We start from the raw sequence: 20,786 nt of genomic DNA, 5'->3' as shown, positions 1-20,786 counted from the left end.
GTTTGCACCCTTGAATTGGTTCCCGGCCTGCGTCACCCCCCACCCTTAGTGGCTTCTTCCCAACCCAAACATATTTAGTGCCTTTCATCTTTCAGACAAATCTTCAAATAAACAACTGGTTTATTGCTCTATGCTGGGCTCGCCTCCAGTTCGCAGAGGCATTTTAATTGCTGCTTCCAGGGCTCACCCTTCCTTGGTTGTTAGACCCCTGCACCACTCAAACACACGGGTGCTGTGGGGTTTTGGGGGAAAAATGTCATGTTTTTGGTTCAAGGGTGGAAAAACATCAGTGTTGCTGCCCGTGTGTCTAGCAGATGGGTTGTGTTCCCACACCCGCCCCCTCTCTTCACAACAAAGGACCAGCAGCCACCACACTGAATGTGGGGAGATGGGTCTGGAGAGCTTGGTGCTGCCTGGGGGCCGCGCTGGGTCCACATATGGTTCCATGCAGCATGTCCTTCCCAGGCGAAGCCCAGCGTGTGGCTTCATCTACCACCAGCAATGAACCAACCTTCATCCGCCGGAGATGAAGGCATGGCTGCCGCAGCAGCACCAAAGGAAAGGGCAACGCAGAGCAAGCCAAGAGCCAACACGTGGTCAAAGGACCACGTCTCCAGCAGCCAGCGGTGATGATCTTCCAGAGAAAACTCGTCTGAACTATGAGGTCTCATCCCTTCCAGCTCCAGACTCGCAAGGACATTGCTCCTCGAGGCTCAGGCTGCACCGAGGGCCGTTGCAGTGAATAACAAACCCTTTTATACGAGCTCTTTTTGAACTTTAATACACATGTAAAAGTTGTCTCAACAACATCCCCTGACGCCGAGTGCATGATTAATGCCGTCGTGTGTGAAAAAAGCGCTTCCTGCCTTTGTTTAGGGCCGTGTGCCCAAGCGCTCGCCTGGTGCTCGTGGGACAGCGAGCCCGAGTCCTCCCCTGCTCCTGGTCCTGCAGCTCAGGACGGGCACATGGAATGACATTACACAGCAGCATGGTCATTTCTAATTTTCTTTTTCACTTCCTAACACTCTCCTTGTCTGCAGTCTTCTTGCCCTGCCAGGAGATCCCTCATTGCAATCAACTTTATATTGGATGAGGCTGAAGAATGCTTCTTCTCCCAAAGACTTTGATACCCTGTCCCTCTCACTGTGTGTGCAGAACTGACCTGAACCAAGAGGAGATCCACAGCCAAGCTCTGCAAATCACCTCCCTCCACCATTAACTATATTCTCCCAGTGTTTGCTCTCTCCCAAACAATTATTACTGAAACTTAATTCCTATTTTCAAAACCCGTGGGAAGCTCGGTGACATGGATACCCGGTGCTGGGAGCTTGGTGCTCTGCTGATGACTGACTTCTCTGGACCAAAGCTGCGTGTTTCTCCCCAAGATGCTCTTCTTCATCTCTCTGTATCCTCTACAACAGCTTCTTAGAACCAGCCTGGGCTCCTCCTGAACCCTTTACCTGTCCCGGCATCCCGGTTGGCACCTCGTACACCACGGGCATCGCTGCCGTGTTGTGTGGTGGGTTGCAACACACATCTGCTGGCAGCACTTCATCACTCTGGGACCCTTTGCAGCTCTTGAATCCTCGGAATCCCACAGCTGGAGCTTTGTTCTGCAACACGATGCTTTGTCTGGCAGCGATTCCTTGGGCTCGCTCCCCGTGAAGAAAAGCTGCAGCATGGGAACGTCTCCAAGCAAGGCTGTAGCAAACACGGATGCGAGTAAAAAATAACTCATTTTGTTTCTGTGCTACTGCCCTATCTGTCTGCTAAAGCGCTTTGCAGCTCAGCACGGGCCTCACCACATCTCGTGCCATCAGTGTCCCGCTGGTGAACGTGCTGCTGACGGCTCTTATCGAGGTTTTCTATTGAATTTGCCAGAGTTTATTCCCTCTTCTGTTTTCCTTCTTTGGCCACAAGTGTCGCTTTTTGAATGATCTCTTTTAAATCGCTAATGGCACAGGCTATTCTGCTGTTTAGTCATGTTGGCTTTGAGAGATGTTTTCCTTAGATTACTCTAATTCCTCCATGAAGAGTCTCTAATGCTCTGCGGGAGAGTCTCTGTGTCCCATGTCGCACACATTATCCTTCTAACTGCCTTCTCATTTCTGCACCTGTAACTTATTTTTTGTATGTATGAAGTTATATATAAGTATATAAAAACTATACATATATATATATATATACATTACTGTGGTAGTGGGGTTTGGTTTTACAAGGACCTTGAGCACGTAACATCACAGATTCTCTCTTCCAGCGTTACTTTCTGCAACAGCCACAATCCTCAAGAGTAAATGACAAATTGCCTTTTTCTTGTGAATTCTGTCATTGTTCAAGACATCAGTTGACCATAGCACCTAAAATTCGGTATGAAATGTATGTATAACATCTACTTGGCCTATGTAAGCACCACTGAAGCCTCCCATTCCTGCTGGGATTTCTTTGCAGCCATCTGCTCCCACCTTTGGCCCAAAACTCACCCACTTTCCCGTTCCCTTAGTTTTAACATGTGCAAAACCCCCAAATGGTAACTTGAATCTTCCAAAGGAGGATGGTGGCAGAGGAATGGACACTGTCATTGCTCAGACCCGTCTGCAAGGGGAACACTTGGCAACGCAAGTCAGGTGCTGGGGGGTAAACAGATAAACATGGCGACCTCCAAAATCAAAGTTATAGAGGCAAAGACCAGCAACAAGAGAGTTGTAATTCAGCTTTCTTTGTTAAAAAAACAAAAAACAACAACCCAAAACATAGAACAACCCGAACGTTTAACAGATTTGTTAACCACACACATAAAAGAATCAAGAAATACTAGAAAAAAATTACATTGCAGGAGACATCTTGTTTTACAAGGCAATTTGATTAAGTTACTACGGGCTGACCAGCACTCGGTCAGCCGTGGAATAGCTGTGTTGACAGGAACACAAACATTGTAGACAGTGCTCACTGTAGAAGTATTAAGACTAAAAGATATTTACCCCTTAAAATAAATAGAATGTCATCTACAGCAACATTTAAATTAGTAAAATATTTTTAAAGCAACCAAATATAACAAAATTGTAAATTAGATCTAGATTATCCCTCTGAATGTTAAGATCCTGTTTTTTTTTTTCTCTGTTTAAAAAACAAAACAAAACCAAAAATATGAACTTTAGAAGAAAGGCATCTCTGAAAAGTCAGATTATTCACTAGAAGTGAATGTCACCCTCCTTTAGTTCTGCGGTCCCAGCGCAAGGTCCGGGTATCACTTAAAACTCTTGCTTTGCGAGGACTGTGGCGGGACACGGACCTCACCCTGTCCCCTGAACAAATAAGGATTTTTGTTTTCCCCGATGTGTGAAATTCATCCCAGCGCAGGAGATGCAGCCGGAGCCCCGTCCCGCACCACCGGGATGCAGGAGAGCGTCCGAGATGAACATCACCCAAGGGGAATAATTTAGGTGTAGATATAAAGTCTCTTTTAGGCCATCTAAAAATTAATTCAATATTTAAAAAAATATTTACTTTTTTTTTCTCATTAACACTTCAACAGCTGGAGGACGCGACACCCCTTCTCACACAAGAAACAGGGGGCTAAAAGCAAAGAAATAACCCTCGGGACATCGGTTCCTTACGGGCAGCTGCATTTCCTACTGCTGCATCTCATGGGTGAGAACATCTGCACCAAACTGGGAGCTCTTGGTTCCACCGCACCCGGGAGCATCCCATACACACCTACACCCAACCTAGTTCCAGTTCAGACCGTGTAAACTGGGAAGAAAAGGGCGCACGCCTGGTTGGCTGTAACTCAAGAAGCCACCAGAGATGGAAAGCGCCTTGGTTGGCAGCCAAATTCCACCAGCTTGGAGACGCTCATGGGGCTTTCCAGGGCTGTGGTTCAGCTCCAGGGGCTCAGACCAGCCCCGGGGGAAATGGAGCCGTCTCAGCCCTTTCCCGATCTCGACTAAGAATCTTCGCTCTCCACAGCCAACGCCACCTTCCCCTTGGATGCCCTTAGAAACGGAGTTGCACAACTGACTGACGGAAAAGCTGGTGTCCCACAAGAACAGCCCCAAACAGCCGGAGCGTTGCGTAATAACATTTGGCTGTTTCCTTCTTTTTTATTATTTTTTAAAAAGTATTTTTTATTAAAGCCCCAGAACCCTGTAGCCTTGGCTGGAGGCACAAGTAACCTCCCAGATGGAGAGGATGCCATTCCCACAGCCGGCCTGGGATTCTGTCGCTGCAAACATCTCTCCACCCTTGGGAAGCTGTGGCCATGGGGAAAAGCCAAATTTATTCCCCTGCCTGACCCGCCCGCCGGGAGAGGGTTTGGAGAACAACAAAGCTGCTTCTTATGAGTTTCGATCCAGTTGAAGGGTCTTTAAACTTTGTTCAACAGCAACAGAGTCCCCTTGAACTTAGTAACCACAGAAGGTTCCGTTAGAAACAAAAGTGTGTTTAACGAAACGCGGTATCTGAGATGGAAAACGCTGCAAATACTGCAGGGAGTTAAATAAAAGAAAAAAAAATAAAGAAAAAAATATAGATCCACCTAGGATGACATAGATTCCCCCCCAGTTTTGGCCAGGAGCTTTTGGCAGGGCTGGTTCCCCTCATCTAGAGGTTTCCTCATTAGGTTTCTCATTTAGAAAGAGGAACCCAAAGGGTGGGGAAGCTCCTGGCCCCTGGTCCCGCAGGCCCCTGCCCTGCTGTTCTGTCAACACCCACAACAACCGACTGCCCAGGACTCTAAATACTTCAAAACAAGCTAAAAAGCGCAATAATTGAAATGGGGGCTTAATGTAAGGACCAAGGGATTGCTGCGGCACAGCCATCGCTTGCAGAAATACGCAGTCACAGCTCTGTGGCTGGACCCAATCTTTAAGGTCTTTTCCAACCTAAATTCTTCCACTGACACAACCACCCCGGCTGTATTTGCAGAATACTGTCGTATGAAATAGGTTAATGTAGTTCCTTGTTTAACTCCAGCTACAGCTTTGAAAAGCGAACTGACAGTCGCTGTGGCTCAGTGTAGGGAAAGGGACCTGGGGGTCCTGGGGACAGCAGGGTGACCATGAGCCAGCACTGAGCCCTTGTGGCCAGGAAGCCAATGGTACCTGGGGTGGGTTAGAAGGGGGTGGTCAGGAGGTCAGAGAGGTTCTCCTGCCCCTCTGCTCTGCCCTGGAGAGACCACACCTGGAATCTTGTGTCCAGCCGTGGCCCCTCAGTTCCAGCAGGACAGGGAACTGCTGGAGAGAGTCCAGCGCAGCCACCAAGATGCTGAAGGGAGTGGAGCATCTCCCGTGTGAGGAAAGGCTGAGGGAGCTGGGGCTCTGGAGCTGGACAAGAGGACACTGAGGGAGGACTCATTCATGGTGATCAATATGGAAAGGGGGAGTGTCAGGAGGATGGAGCCAGGCTCTTCTCGGTGACAAACAATGACAGGACAAGGGTAATGGGTACAAACTGGAAAACAGGAGGTTCCACTTAAATATGAGAAGAAACTTCTTCCCAGTGAGGGTGCCAGAGCCTGGCCCAGGCTGCCCAGGGGGGTTGTGGAGTCTCCTTCTCTGCAGACATTCCAACCCGCCTGGACACCTTCCTGTGTAACCTCATCTGGGTGTTCCTGCTCCATGGGGGGATTGCACTGGATGGGCTTTCGAGGTCCCTTCCAACCCCTGACATTCTGTGATTCTACGTGTCCTTTAGGGGAGGAATTTATCCCCCTTGGTGGGTTGCAACAGGCGTGACTGATCATGGGCTCCAAAGAGCTCGAGCAAACAGAGAAACAACAGAAAAACCTCTCACCCAGTGCTGGGAATGATGAGGGATTTTCTGGGAAGTCTCTGCTGCTCCCCTTGCCCTCTGTGACGCGTCTATTCCACAAGCAGCGAGGAGCCCTTTCACAGGGTCAATGGATCAGGGTTAAAATAAATCAGGTTTCAGAAGATAAACTTTGAGATGTGAGCTGTGGCCAACCAAATTCAACTCTTTTTTTTTTTGTCATTCTGTGCAGGTACCTGGTTCAGTTTCTGCCTATACCTCTGTTGCCATGGAGACACTGGTGAGATCACCATGAAACATATGGTATCAATGCCAGAGCCAGCAGGTTAGTACGAGAGAAGGATCTTTAGCAGCAAGAAAAGAATCATGAAAATTCATCAAGAGCAAGCAAGCGAGTTAACAATTTAATTAAGATCAGTTAATTAATAATAATAAAAAAAATATTTCTCAGTGTGACATCTCCTCTTTAAAAACAGTGTGAAAAGTTCACCAAGAGGATATAATGTAGTGATGGTTTTCATCACCGATGAAAGTCATTTAAAGTTGTGTCCAAACCAAGCAACCCCCCCCACATTTGGGAGATTTGGCCCCATTTTTGAGCATTCTGTGGCTTGGCCTGGAGTGCTAATTTACATCGGAGTGAGGTGGCTGAGAGTTAAAATCATTTCCTTTGCATCACAAGTAATTCTGCTGGTATACACTATATGTAATGTGAGCACTGAGAGCCCCTGTGTTGAACCCAGGCCCTGAGACTGTTACAGCCAAAAAACCTGCAGACCAACGGGAAGGTGACAGACGGAGGTTCCCTCTCCATGAAACAGGTCCAGGAGAAGCAGTGATAGCCCATCACCACCCTGCCAAAACATCTCAGCCTTCAGCTTGAAGAGGATTCAAAAAATCGAGTTCAGGTTTTTATGGTTCGCGACCTTATTTATGCAAACGCCTCTCGGCAGGCACTGGATCTGAGATGCTCCAATTCATTGCACGTAGGTCCCTGAACAGCCAGCACCGGCCATAACTTTGGGTTCTTCTGCACTGGAGATGCACCCAAACCAGCTGCAGCTCCCCACAGGCTCACTGAGCTCCAGGAGAGCTCAACGTCAACATGTGTAAAGTGGCACCTGAGCTGGTTTGGGTGTCTCTACCCTGTGCTGCCACGGAATGAGCGACCTGACAGCAAAAGGTTTTCAGTGCGATGATTGTCTCACCAATTCCTCCTGCCTCAGAACAACGACACGTGGTGGACAAAGAGATAGCAAAGAGCTGCACGCAGCCACCTGTCGACACAACCACAGTCATTGCCACGCACACATCAAGAGAAGCTGCCACCTGCTAGGACACACACTCATTTTTTTGCTAAAGAATGTCTGAAAAAGACAAAGCGTGAGCTAGTACCATTGGTGTCCTTAATGCCTCTTCATCCAAAAGAACTCTATGCTAAGAGAATCCAGCAGAAAGCATTAGCTCTTGGAGGATCCCGGTTTCCAAACAGCTTAGTTTACACAAATATTGCGGAGAAAGTAGTTCAACAACCTATTTGCACAAAGCACAAGCACAAAACAGATCTGTAATAGACTGAAGCAACTCACTTTGTGAGGAAAAGATGCTTTTGATTTCCAACTATCACCTTGAGCGCAGAAGCATGACGAGCAAAGTGTTCACAAACTGCAGTTTTGCTGAAAAGATGATGCTTTTGACCAAATAAAGCTACATGTTCCTAAGAGGACAGGTTTGACTACTCGGGAACTAGAGGAATTTTGGATGGGTTATGGGGATGCACCACCCACTACAGCAAAATAAGATTTCACATGTGGATCACGGTCGGTGCTCAAAGACCATTCCCTGAACGGGAGGGTCTTGGTGGGGGCACCTCCCCAAGCCAAACCCGATGCTGCGGTTTTGCACCAAGGAGGAAGAGGCTGCCAGTCCCCGCTGCTTTGAGCAGAACAGACCATCTACAGCAGACCCAGATGAAAGCCAAGCTCCAGCCACCCGGGGACATCTGCCTCTTTCTCCACCCCCAGCCCCATTTGGTCCCATCTCCACTGCACTTCTAGAAGAGACACAGCAGAACAAAGCGCACGGTGACAGGCAGCGCAGTGACAGACCCTAGGGAATGAGCCGTGGGAACCCCACCCTTACTTTCTGTTTGCAAATGGTTTAGGGGCGAACTTGATGATCCTGGTGGGTCCCTGCCAATTCAGGACATTCTATGATATGAATCACACTGAGGGCAAAGAAACAGGCCATTTGGAGAGCATGATGTTGCTCACCCCATGCTGGGTGATAGTCCATCTACAGAAAAACATGAAGTGAGCAAGCCAAGGACTTGGCCTTCTGCTAACTGCAATTCCCTGGGTTTATCGGGAGGAATTCCACCCTCAGGCCTGCACCTGCCCCAGTGCTAATTCACAGGGCCATGGGATGGATGTTGTGGCGCAGAGCATCCCATGGGACTGGCTCAACAGCAGGGACATAGCTTGGAACTGAGTTAACAGCTGCAGTGGCCGGGGACCCCATGTGCTCGTTACAAACGCACCTCCCCACCCCATTGCTCTGACACTGATTCTGCTCTGCCTTGTCTCACCTCAGTCACTGCCAGTCGGCAGAGTCCACAGCATCCAGCAGCACCTATTTTGGTACGAGTTTGTGTGTATGTGAGCGCGTGAGCCAACACCAGCCAAACTTTGCTTCCCAGCCACCTCCCTTGAGCAGGTAAAGCAGCTGAGTCAGGCTCAGGACAGTTCCAGCCCCGGATACAGGCACATCCGTAGGGCTGGCAACACTTAACCTGGGCTCGTCAGCAGATCATCTGGGGGATCCCAGACCCAAACTGAATTGAAATGCAGCCCTCAGCATCACACACACACAGAGGTGGATGGGACTCGCTGCTGCTGGACAGGAAGGACCCCTTTGGAGCAGGAATTCCTCCTCCTGGCCCATGTTCGTACCAAGAACTCATGGCGGGGCTGCTCATCTGCCAGGATAAAGGGTGGTGATGGAGGGGCTGGAGGAGGCAAGGCAGAGCCGGGGACATGGTGTCAGACACAAAGCAGCTCCGACGGGATGCTCCAGTGCCTAGGTTTCGTTTACGAGGGATCAGAAGCGTTTTCTCCTTGTGTCGTCTTAAACTAATATTGTGCGTTTCCTCGAGCTGAATGTCTCTGCTTTTCCTGCTTATGATTCTTGTGGAACCACTTCCATCAGTTTCTGGCACAGGGCTGTTGCAGAGTCTACAGGGAAGAAAGGAAAATTCAGGTCAGGGATCGCATGCAGAGAACCCAACATGCATCATGGTCTCGGTTGCTTTTACTCTGCCTGAAAAGGGCTGACCCATCTGCCTCCCAACTCGGGTTCCGAGCAAGATTAATCCAAATACACTTTAAGCCTTGCAAGCAAACGAGCTGCAGGCTGCTCTCTACTCATGCCCAGAACTTAAACATCCAACACTGGGAGCTTTGTACTCGCAGCAAGGATGCTGCGCTGCCCCGAGAGAGGCTCTGGCACTTCTGTGCACAATTAGTTTCTAACTGCATGGTGATACGGTAACTATGTTCGGATGCCAGAACTGCAAGCAGCCAAAACTGAGTCAGGCACAATAGCAGGAACAGACACAAAAAAAAAGATGAGTCGATGCTTTTACTTCCAATTTGAAAAGCTGGGCTGTATGTGCACACAGTTCTTTAACGGCTGGAGTACCCAGGACTAAACCAACTCAGAATTCTGCACACAAGGCAAAGTCGTCTGCTTTGCACAGGGCAGGTGAAGAGCAAAGGAAGGATTTCAGATGCAAGTTGGCACAGGAAAGGGGCTAAACCGAAGTCACTTTATTTATCCACCCATTAGTTACGGTGGCTGGTATGCAAACAACACCTGTGCTGCGTGTTCGGAGGTCACAAGCCAGTCTTGCCACGTAAAGCTAACACTAATTCTAATGACACACAAAGTCAAACTCAGATCAGTTGGAGGTGATGTAATTATCTGCAATATATGAATATACATGTTTAAAGTTCATGTTTCTAACTGGACATTTGCAGGATTATAATTCTGTGTTCTCAGAATATTTTCTATATTCTCCTACAAGCCTTTGGTGGTGGAAAACAATTAATATGGTAATTTGCCACCCAGGCACTTCAAAAATGGCTTTTCTAGGAACTGAGCCTAATGCTCAGAATAAATGAGTGTGAGAGAGAGAGAGAGAGATGGGGGTGAAAAAAGAATAACAAGTGCTGAGCACAGTTAAAAGCCTTTTTCTTCTTCATAAAAAGCATCCAGCCAAGGCTGGGCATTTCTACTTGTTTGCTTTTCTAGGTCAACCTGTTGTAGGAGAGTTGGGAGGCAGACGGTAGAGTTCAGTTATTTGGACAACATGGACTGACTTTCTGGATGCAGATTTTGACACAAGAGGTTACAAGCGCAGCACCTCCATCCCTTCAAAACACACCGTGGTGTAGCGTCAGCTGTTGGAAAACCTGATAGGAAGATATCTTAAAAATAAACCTTGCAAGAGAAAACATCCAGGGGATTTTCCCTTCTCTCTGCTCTACTTGACATCAACAGGATGCTCTACAGAACATCAACTGGATCAGAAATGTTAGCACTGGTTGAGCGATGGATTGGGACTAATTCTGAATTTTCAACAGTCAAATTGAGGCCAACTGGGCTCAGACTGTTACGCTGTGAATTCTTTTTCCTTCCTACTCTGCTAGAAATGGATCCTCTGCTGACAAAAGGCTCAACCCTGTGCTTTTACAGGAGGCAGAAGAAAGGCAGCAAATTACACTCCACTGGGTGGTATAATAGTGGAACAGGTTCCCAGAGAGGTGGTGGATGAACCATCCCTGGAGACATCCCAGGCCAGGCTGGACGGGGCTCTGAGCAACCTGAGGTCCCTTCAACCCAAACTGTTCTATGATTCTATGACAACAACAACCTGTTTGCCAAGATTAAAAAAAAAAACCAAACCAACTATTTGGCCCAAACTTTGCCATTATTGCAAGCTAGGGTGCGTTCTGGGAGCTTCATAGAAAAAGTAATCATCAGGTTCAAACTTGTTACCGTGGAATAAGAATCAGTCTCAGAGCCAAGACACTGGAAGCCTCCGCTCCACAAAGCGGAGCCGGTGCTACGAGCTGCAGCACGCTCACCGGGAAACTGCTGGTTTTGGAGCAAAAGCCAAGGCTGCACCCTCGGTCTCCACTGGTCATACTCACAAATGCCTTGGAGAACCCACTTGGGCTTGTTTTGCCACCAGACCCCGAAGAAGTAAACAGGGATCCCACTGAAGATGATGGCAAAGCCGATGGCGCATTCCTTCGGCGTCATCCAGAAGGAAACAGCGATGAGAAACAAGCAGGCCAGGATGAAGAAGATGGGCAGGCAGACGTTCACCTGAACAAGGACCCAAAGGACAGGTTAGAAGTTGTCTCAGGGGAACAAGGTGCACTTTCCAGTGAAGTTTATCTACTCAGCCTGTGGAGGGAAGGAGTTCATATTCCACCATGGACCCCCACATGGACGGTGATCCTGTCTGTCCCTGTGCTCTGAACAAGGGGACCATGACCTCAAACTGCCATGGGGAAGGTATTGATTTAGGAAACACTCTTCAATCCTGGAGAAAACAAGATGTAAGCTCCCATCTAACATGCACATTTAAAATCAGCAGAGGTGTGTCTTGCCAAGAGCCATGAGCCTTTCTCAGCACCCTTTTTTCGACCCCAATTCCATCGTTGAATGGTTCCTTACAAAAAGCACCTGTACCAACAGCATCAAATTCAGCAGCAACCACAGCACAAGCAGAAGCATCTTCACTGCAGCTTCTCGGGGGCCACACGGCTCTGAGCAATTCAATGCTCTTCGAAGAAAAACCAAAAACCAAAGGCAACACCCCACAAAGAGTTACTTTGGGAAGGCACTGGCGCAGGTCTGGGAGTTTGCTTCTGTCTGGCTGCCTGTTGCCTGGCAGGGACCCGGGGTGAGCAGTTATCTTGCCTTTAAGGAGGGCAGACATGCTTGTGGCTGACATGGTCTTGGCCTCCTCCCAGATGGGACACAGCACTGCCAAGCTGGCCAAGGACAAAGAGAACAAAGTTCTCATCTCTGCGGGCGGGGGTTTGACTGCTTTATTAAAAAACTATTTAAAGTGAATTCCATGACGGTACAGAGTGTTTCACTGAGAGCCGCAGCCTGTGATTTGTCCTGGGGAATGCGTTAGTCATTGAGAACTTCCCAGGGGGCTTCCCCACCAGAACACCCCACATCACCGACCCCCAGAGCCTCCTTCACTCTCATGTCCCCATGGCCACGGCAAGTCCTCCAGCACCGATTCCCATCTGGGCAGATTTCCCTGCAACATGGACACCTGCGTTACCTACAACACAACATTTCCCCTGCACGCTTGTAATCCTGGTCTCTCCTCTGCACAGGACAAGCAGCTGAACTTGCTGAACCTCCCTTGGTGCTGAGAAGGCACTCGGGGAGACCCACCACCCAGTTCCCACGTTGTTCTCACCCTGATGGGCCTTTCCAGCTCCGGCTTCTTGTAACGCAGCCACATCATGCCGATGATGGCCAGAGCCACGCACAGCCAGTTGAAGAAGCTGAAGAAGTTAATGACTGAGAAGATGTTGTTGGAGAAGGCGTAGAGCAGGGTCATGACACACTGCATCCAGAAAAAAAATAAAAGCCATTAGCAAAGGGAGACGCAGGCAAAACTGCATATGGTAGAACACTAAATAGAGGTATTTTAGAAGAGCTATCTGCCAAAAGAATCAGGCTGATTATTTTTTTACCTTTTAAACTATTTTTGCTTGGTGTTTGGAGCTATTTCCAAAGAGAAATGGAACATGAGGGTAGGATGAGGAGAAGGGTCTGTCCTCTCCTGTAGTTGCATGCAGGAATAGCTGTGTCCGGAGAAGGTACCCAAATACCCGCCTCCAACCTCTCTGATGGGATCTGACCTGTTTCCCAATACCAGGTCAATGCTCATCACCCCACTACTTACCGTAAAGATGAGGGACGGTAGGGGAGTGAGAAGCCTGGGGTGAATCATAGACAGGATTGAAGGCAAGTGACCTTCTCGGGATCCCACGAAGAACAGCCTGAGGTGGGGGGGACAGGACAGGAATAGAAGAAAACACGTATTTATATAAAGATGTATTTATATCCTCCTTTCCAGAGACAGGGACTTTCCTTAGACAAGCCGGGAGATGGGGATGTGTGTCAGAGCTGGAACATCCTCAGTCCCCATCCTGCCCCGTCCCTTCTCCTCTTTCTGGAGGGATTCTCAGCCCTGAAGTTGCACAAGTTTCTGCTTTTCATTAAAGCCACTTTCTCAGGCAACACCACTGAGCCTCAAGCCTGCGTTTGCTTATGTTCTAATAACTTCAACAGGACTTCGCCTGAGGAACAGAAGACTAAGACCACTGAAAAAGTCTCCTTTAAACTGGAGAGGGTTTTAAAAAGTCTTTTTTTTTTTGGCATTCTCCACATGGAGTCCAGACCCTTTAGGACTTTGTGTCTACCCACAGCCACTCTTTGGAGGACAACTCCAAACAAAATCAGAATTAAGCACAACTTGTACACAAAAACCACAAAGTTGAGCAAGAAACCTACCGGGAAGAAGTGAAGAGAGATCCATTAACAGATCCAAAACATGACAAGCCAACAAAGACGGGTATGATCCAGGACATGACGCCAAGGTGATAGTTCCCAAAATCCTAAACAGGGGCAACAAGACAGACAGTTCACACTCAGAATGCCCAAAAGAAGTCACAGCAACCTACAAAGTCGTAATATTTTTAGAAATCTGAGATTTCCATATTGCCATTTGCTGCTCTTCCTTCCTGAAAAAGCATATTATGGAACTGCAAAAAAAAGGAGCATCTTTGGGTACTATGCCGAAGGATGGAGCACTGTCACCTGAGTGACCCAGATCAGCTCACCCTGGACTGGGACATTCCCCTTGAAGCACTGAACAATCCTGGTCATGCAGTGGTATTTCAATCAATAGAAGCATTATTTTTCTCTATTAATTAAAACAAGGAAGATACAGAGAGATCTAGTTCATTATTGACTGAATGACCTTTTCCCATAAATATCATGCTCTGGTAGCTGATGATAAGTCATGAGGCCAGCAGCAACCTTGCATATTTATGAATTAAGAGCAGCGTTAACTGTCTGCCCACCCTCACTACTGTCTGTGATTAATCCCACTTAGTATCACGCTGTTCTTCCCTGCTCCCGTCACAGTTGCTCTTTATCTCCCGTCAAACATCAACTTCTTTTTTTTTTCTAAGCAGCCGGGATCAGTCTGGAATGAACTAGGAGACGTATGCAGAGATTGTACGTCTGATGTAACCAGCGCTGGAAAACAGATGAGTCACGTCAGACATGAACGTGTCTTACCACGGCCACGGCTTCGGACACCAGCATCTGCTCCGTCGACAGCGTGGTGAAGTAAGCCAAGTTTGTCAGCACATAAACCAATGTCACTACAGGTAGTGAGATGATGATAGCCAGAGGCAGGTTTCTAGGAAGAAAACATACATTGTAATGGAGCGTTGCGGCTCAGAGAAAGGAGCTGTTGACGCCGGGGACCGGTGGCTCACGCTGCAGCTCATTTAAAGTTGGCTTGAGCCGTCCTGCTCTTCTTTGGCTCTTCAGCGTGTCCGGTTTCCCAGCCACACGCTGCTCCCCTCAGAGAGGAGAAGATGCCCAGACGGGAACAGCCCGGAGGCCAACAGATGTAGAGCGAAGGATTATACCAGAAGGGACTTTTTGCATGGAGAGACTGGCTGTCTGGGCAAGCAGTAATCCAAGATCACTGCAAAGGCAATTAATTAAAAATTAACCCCCCATGTCGCTTGCTAGCCAGTGGCATTAGCACATGGAGAAGCATTTGTGCTGGTGGGTTTTCTTGCGGGAGATGGAAAGATCAGGGACTCAGGGGGCAGCTTTTAGGCTCTAACTCTGTGCAGCTGGCCAGACTGATGAAACCCAAAGCAAATCAGTTGAGACACGGCCTAAGTGGGTCTGTAAAGACGTGGCTGCCTTGGTACAAATCTGCTTTTCCAAATAGTCTAACTTCATTTGTGAACGGAAACTGAAAAAGGAAACGCTGCTTGATGCCACGTCTAATTGGTCTAGTGAAGCTCAAAGCCGCAGGAGGAGAGAGTCAAATACCATGACTGCATTCAGAAGACAAGAAAATAATTGCAAGCTGCAAACACTTTTTTATAACCATGTTTGTCAAGGAAAGGGCGTATCAGATTTTATGCTTCCCAGCAGGGACTAATCACTGCCAGGGTCAGCCAGGAATAGGTTCTTGCACAAGTGGCCCTGAAGCTTGTATTGACAGTGACCCATAAGAACCTTCCCTATGAGAAAAAAACGATGTCTCAGCAATGTGCTGCTTTGGTCTGGCTCACCCTCATCTCACCAGGTCCCCTGCATAACCCCGAAAGGCACAAGCAGTGCAGAAAGCAGCTTATATCTCAAGAGAACAGGAAGAGCACATGACAAACGTATGTACACAAAAAGACACTTGTGGTAGTTTATACAAGAGACTAATAAAGCCACGAGTGCCTCTTCCTTGCCTATAATTCAGAGAGGTGGAATGCCAAGGAAATAGGACCTTCCAACAATACTGTTAATATTAGCGGTACAGGAAAACAGCCTAAGCACCAGCCCTGCTCATACAGAGATTATTATTCCCCTTCTCCTATTCCCAGGAGGAACAATGCCATTAATTTATCTTGTTTTCTATTTCCCTAGAAAAGGACTTTGACTTCTGGACTGATCAGCAACCCCTGTCACACACACAAGGAAGGAACTTCCCAGGAATGACAAGTTTTTCCCCAGGGAAGTTATGACAGGACACACACCTACCTGTAGGGATTGATCATCTCTTCTGTAACAAAATTCAAGTAATTCCTGCAATTTAAAAAGAACAGTGGTTAATTCTGGTTATAGTCCATGGAATGAATGAAGCCTCTTGTCTTACTTATCTACAAGGGAATTTTTGGAGGGGTTGAAAGACCAAATCCTGAAAGGTGGGAGATTCAGGCCAGACATGAGGAAGAAATTGTTGCCCCTGAGGGTGGTGAGAGCCTGGCCCAGGTTGGCCAGAGAGGTGGTGGATGAACCATCCCTGGAGACATCCCAGGCCAGGCTGGACGGGGCTCTGAGCAACCTGAGCTGGTGAAGATGTCCCTGCTCATGGCAGGGGGGGCACTGGGGGAGCTGGGAACGTCCCTTCAACACAAACCATCCTGTGGTTCTATGATGCTATCACTAACCCAAGACCTACAGCACGAAACCTGCAAAGCACAAGCCCTGGATGGGGCTGGTGGATCTGGCACACCACGGTGCCAGCTTTCCTACAAGAGGAGGGGTGACAGCAGGTGAAGAGTTGCTCCCACCAGCAACGGGGCCGAGGATGGCTGCAAGTGGGCTGTTTTTATAGCAAACTGTGCAGGTTCCACCAATTCTTTGTGCTTCTACGTCCTGGCTGGAAACGGGGCGTGAAGACTATTAACATTACCAGGCAAAGCCAAAGCATCATTGCCCTGGTTACAAGATGGAAAGTCCTGGACCACACCATTGCTGCAAACACAATTTGGGGACTGAAGGACAGTATTTAGCACAGAAAAGAGATAGAGGGCTGCACCTTACCATCCTCCATAGGCAAAGAGACCGCTGTACAGGGCCAATACAATGTTCCCCACGCCTACTTTTGTGCCTTCGAAGGAGTGCTCAGGAGTCAGGCTCGTCACATCACCTGCAGAGAACAAAAACAAGAAAGGATTGATGAACCCCAAGGGCCTTTGTGGTTGTTGGAAACAAAGAAACCTGAAGGCAAAAGCTGCTCTTAGGATATTTAATTATCAGATTTCTGTTGGGCTGATTCCTCCAGTTTTACAGTGTGTAGTTCATGTGGAGTAATGCACCAAATAATCAGCATCAAATATACTTGTCCCAAGCAACTGGTCGTTACCAAGCGCTCAAACTTTCTCACGCGGCAATGTGCTATCATGCACAGATATCTCCCTGTGAAACATTCTGGGGGTCCTTCCTGCTGGAAGATCCTACGCACACAGATATTGTCACATTGTCCTCTCAACTGAAAGCTGCTTTCATTCGATAAAAACCCAGGATTTCCTCTGGTCCCACCAGCCACCTGATAAAGCAGAGGGCTGTGGCAATCCCTTTGATTGGGGGAAGTCAGCTTCTTTGGGCTTGAATATCAGAAGTTCTCTTCTTTAGGGCTGGAATATCTAAAGTTCCTGTTATGTATCTGCTTTTGAAATAAAAAGCCATAAATAGACAACTCGATTGTACCCTTGGTAAGAACTCTCCCGGAGCAGGCAAGGGTTTATTTATTTTGCTTTAAAATGCTCTGCAGTCGCTTTGTTCCCTGCCTTTTGATGTGGAGCTTGGGTGCAGGGCTGGGATGGCAAAGCCACCGGACCCTCGGCAAGGATGGGAGTGGGAGCAGGGCGGGATTCGGCGGTTTGCACCCTGTGGAAGCCCATGTGATTCCTCTTAGGGCACAGATCTTTACTAATCGTCCCAGCGGCCTCATCACATGGCAGTCAGCAGGGCCCGGAGCTTAACCCTTCATCTCTTAGCACAAGGTGCCCAGGACATGCAGCTGGGGAAAGGATGGATGCTAATAATATAATATACCAGGCGGTTTTCCTCTGGGTGGCCTCTCTTCCCACCTCACGCTATAAACTTTCACCACCCTATGCCACCAAAAGCCACTTTTGCAGAGGCTGGGGAACAAATACAGATGCATGGATCTTTTAGCGCCTCATGCTCATCTTTGCAGTGGTGGGAAAGGGGGACTTTTCCCGATGGCACTATCGATCTGCTGGTGCATCTCTCATGTGAGAGGCTCCACAAGTGACTGCTCCAAATCTTTCCATCCTCAACATTGCTCCCTTCACCTCCTTTCTCCCTCTCACTGGGATCTGACCAGAACAAATCCGGTCTGGGAAACACCAGTTTCCTAAGGTTCTGCTCTTTGCAGATCGCCATTCTCCACTGGTTTTGCGTTGTTCCTCTCTCCCAGCACCTCCTTGCACTAGGAAGGTCTTTTCTGAATCCACCTTGGCATATGTTGGTTGTATTTAATGCTCCTTCAGCCAGTGAATCTCCTTACTATAATAAAATGCACCAATAATTTTTAAAAAGTGAGGCTGGAACATGTACATCACAGCATAACTGGGAAGCCAGGAAATGCAAAGAGGTTGATATAATGCCGCGAGTTTAACCTTAATTCCTGGTTTATAGGTTCAGTCATATAATCTTAATTTAGCATTAATGCCCTGGCCTGGCTGTGAATAAAAAGGCTGAGCAGGAGGTGGGTGCGAACGGTATCACATTCTGCTGGATCCCTCGGGCTCAGCTTTCTTGAGTTTATTTTCTGCCTCTCCTGAATAATTACTGCTCTATTCTTTCCAGGTCTTTTGCTATGGGAATAAGATACATTTTTTTTTAACAGTGACTGCAATTAGCTACTGGAACAGCGCATGGATGGACTGGAAGAGCACGTGAGCTCCCCAGGCGTTTCAAACACCCCTTGGGATGTAACAGACATCACATTATATGCCTGGGAGCAAAAAAGCCAAGCTGGAGCAAGGGTGCTGGAAATGTACCCCAAACGTCTGCACACGTGGGCCAAGCTGTAAAATACAGTGGGTGAGCTCTGTACCTGCAAATCCTTGGAAGAGAAACCCAACACAAACCCAGAGGGGCACTGGAGGCTGGGGAAGCATCCAAGAAGCATCACATGTGCCCTGTGTTCCTACACTTACCCACTGACCCTTGTGGCTGGCCTCAGGTGGAGGATGGAGACACTGGGTAGATGGTCCAGCACGGTCTTTCTTACCTCCTTCATCTAATACAAACGCTCATTAGGACCTGCTGCTCGACATGGAGGTATGAACCTCAGTTCCGGACACTTCACATCTTTCAAGCTTGAACGTGCAATTCATAGAATGCCCTGAGCTGGAAGGGACCCACAAGGATCATCAAGTCCAACTCCTATCCCTGCATAGAACAATCCCACAGTTCACACCATGTGTCCGAGGGACATCTGAGGCCTCTGGACTCTCCAGGTTGGAACTGCAGACTTTGGATCAAATCAAGGATTACAAATCTGCAGGTTTGGCTGCCAAACGCGGCCCCAACTGCTCCCACGAGCAAGAGATCCACGAGCGAGAGCATCCCAGGCCCCGCCATGCCCTGCCCGGCACACCGCCGCTCCGAAACCTGGTTTGAACTGGCTGCTCAACTGCACTCTGCTCTACAATTAAACAGATTAAGGTAACAAGCTCTGACATAAACCCCATTTGCTGATCTTTCCAGCTGCCAAGACTCTGGTAATTGCGATGGGTCACCTGGGGCCTTTCTGCGGGAGGGACCTATTTCGGGTCCATGCGCTGCGTGTTCAGACCCTTTTCTTTGAAAATGTTCATTTGCTCCCCAGTCATGTCCGTTCCAGTTTTAATAGCACAGCAATCTTCTCTTGCAGAAAGCATTTAATGATAATTAAATATTTTTAACTTGCTTAAACAGCGAGGAAAGGGAACACAGCCATCTAGAGAGCTCAGAAAGACAAAGGGGGCCCTCAGTGCGTCTCGCTCGTGGAAGAAACCGAGCCAGGGAGAGATGTGTTTCATATATGAAAAACCCCAGAGGAGAAGATCCACTCAGCTGTTGAGCCGTTTCCTGAGAGAAGCAGCGAGAGTTCAATGGACTGAGTCAGAAAAACAAGACGGCACAAAGCCCCCGGGGGCCAGGGCGAGGAGAGCATCTCTTGGGCAGCCAGTAGCTCCCGAGGAAACACACGCTCAGCGGCCACACGAGCCGCCTGCTCCTCTCTGATCGCTGTCACCCCGCAGACAGCTTTGCATTAGGCAGTTTTCAACAGCAGCTATTAAACGTGGGTCCCGCAGCAGATGAGTTTACAGATCTGAAAGACACCACCAGAAAGCCTGGACCAGCAGAGAGGGCAGCCAAGTAGGAGCTGGAGCTCCTGGTCACATCCCTGGTTCTCACCACCAGCTGTGGACGGGCTATGACACATCCCCTCATTTCAACAACTTCCTTCTCTTTTAGGGGGAAGTTCCTCTCTCCTCCCAGTGCTGGGAAGCTTTGTCAATATTATTTCTCCTCAAGGGTGAAGCCAAAGGTCTGGGCTCTTGGGTTCACACACCACTCAAGCCCCACAACTCCTCCTTTTGCCATGGTCCACTAGGACATGACATTTATTACCTCTACATCCTGCTGATACCACCAAAAAACCTTTTACCCTCTTTCTCCTAAGCAAACAACTCCCAATTTTCACAACCTCTGCATCTGCTGGCATAACATTTCCTGATGAGAAATAAAGACCATGTGGACTCCGAGAGCCAGAAAGCCCAGAGGCAGAGCAGAAGCCCCGGATGAACAGGGTCCCTTTGATCCTTAGCACAGCATGGAAAGGTGTTTCCTAAATGTCCCCTTGTCTGTCCCTATCAGGACAGGTTAACAGCAAGGAGCAAACCCTAAACAAACCACCCAGTGGGTTTCCAGCCACTTTCAGAAGTTTGGTCTTTCTTATCTGCACAAGAGGTTCAGTGTGCATCCACAGAAACTTGCTGCAACCAAAGACTTTAGAGAGCCAGAGAGAGGAGATCCAGACAGAGACGCAAAGAAGCAAATACCAAAGTATTAGCTGCTCTCTGGTTAAATATGTCTGCATTGCTGCGGTGGCTGCATTTGGAAAAATGAGGAGCCAACAAAGCCTCTCGTGTCAGCTGCCTTAAAATCCCCCCAGGGCCCAGCAGTGCTGAGCAGGTCCCGGTGGCAGGTCCAGATGTGCTGCTCAGCCCCCAGCACCTCCCGATCCAGCTGAGCATCTGGTAGTTCGTTCAGGACACCAAAAACAAGCAGCGAGCTACAGCTTCTTAGATAAAGCAGCTTTTCAGATGTCAAGGCACATTTCCACACTGCAGTTAATGAACCTCCAC

The 20,786-nt window shown here is 48.4% G+C and overlaps 1 protein-coding gene across 1 annotated transcript in view; it reads right to left on the bottom strand.

Moving 5' to 3' along the window:
- Window positions 1-2,716: 2,716 nt before the first annotated feature.
- The window catches only part of SLC7A5 (solute carrier family 7 member 5), a 38,221-nt gene continuing 20,151 nt past the window's right edge, over window positions 2,717-20,786 (bottom strand). The window contains exons 3-10 of the mRNA XM_080351704.1: window positions 16,441-16,546; window positions 15,655-15,699; window positions 14,173-14,296; window positions 13,381-13,484; window positions 12,770-12,866; window positions 12,278-12,427; window positions 10,980-11,157; window positions 2,717-8,999 (exon numbers count right to left, since the gene is read on the bottom strand). Coding sequence (XP_080207830.1) covers window positions 8,944-8,999; window positions 10,980-11,157; window positions 12,278-12,427; window positions 12,770-12,866; window positions 13,381-13,484; window positions 14,173-14,296; window positions 15,655-15,699; window positions 16,441-16,546 — 860 coding nt within the window. The 3' untranslated portion in view covers window positions 2,717-8,943. The remainder of the gene's footprint in view (window positions 9,000-10,979; window positions 11,158-12,277; window positions 12,428-12,769; window positions 12,867-13,380; window positions 13,485-14,172; window positions 14,297-15,654; window positions 15,700-16,440; window positions 16,547-20,786) is intronic.

The sequence above is a fragment of the Nesoenas mayeri genome (assembly GCF_963082525.1).
Source record: "Nesoenas mayeri genome assembly, chromosome: 12".
Classification (NCBI taxonomy): Eukaryota; Metazoa; Chordata; class Aves; order Columbiformes; family Columbidae; genus Nesoenas; species Nesoenas mayeri.
The sequence above is the reverse complement of the archived record's forward strand: the minus strand, read 5'-3'. Positions and strand labels throughout refer to the sequence as shown.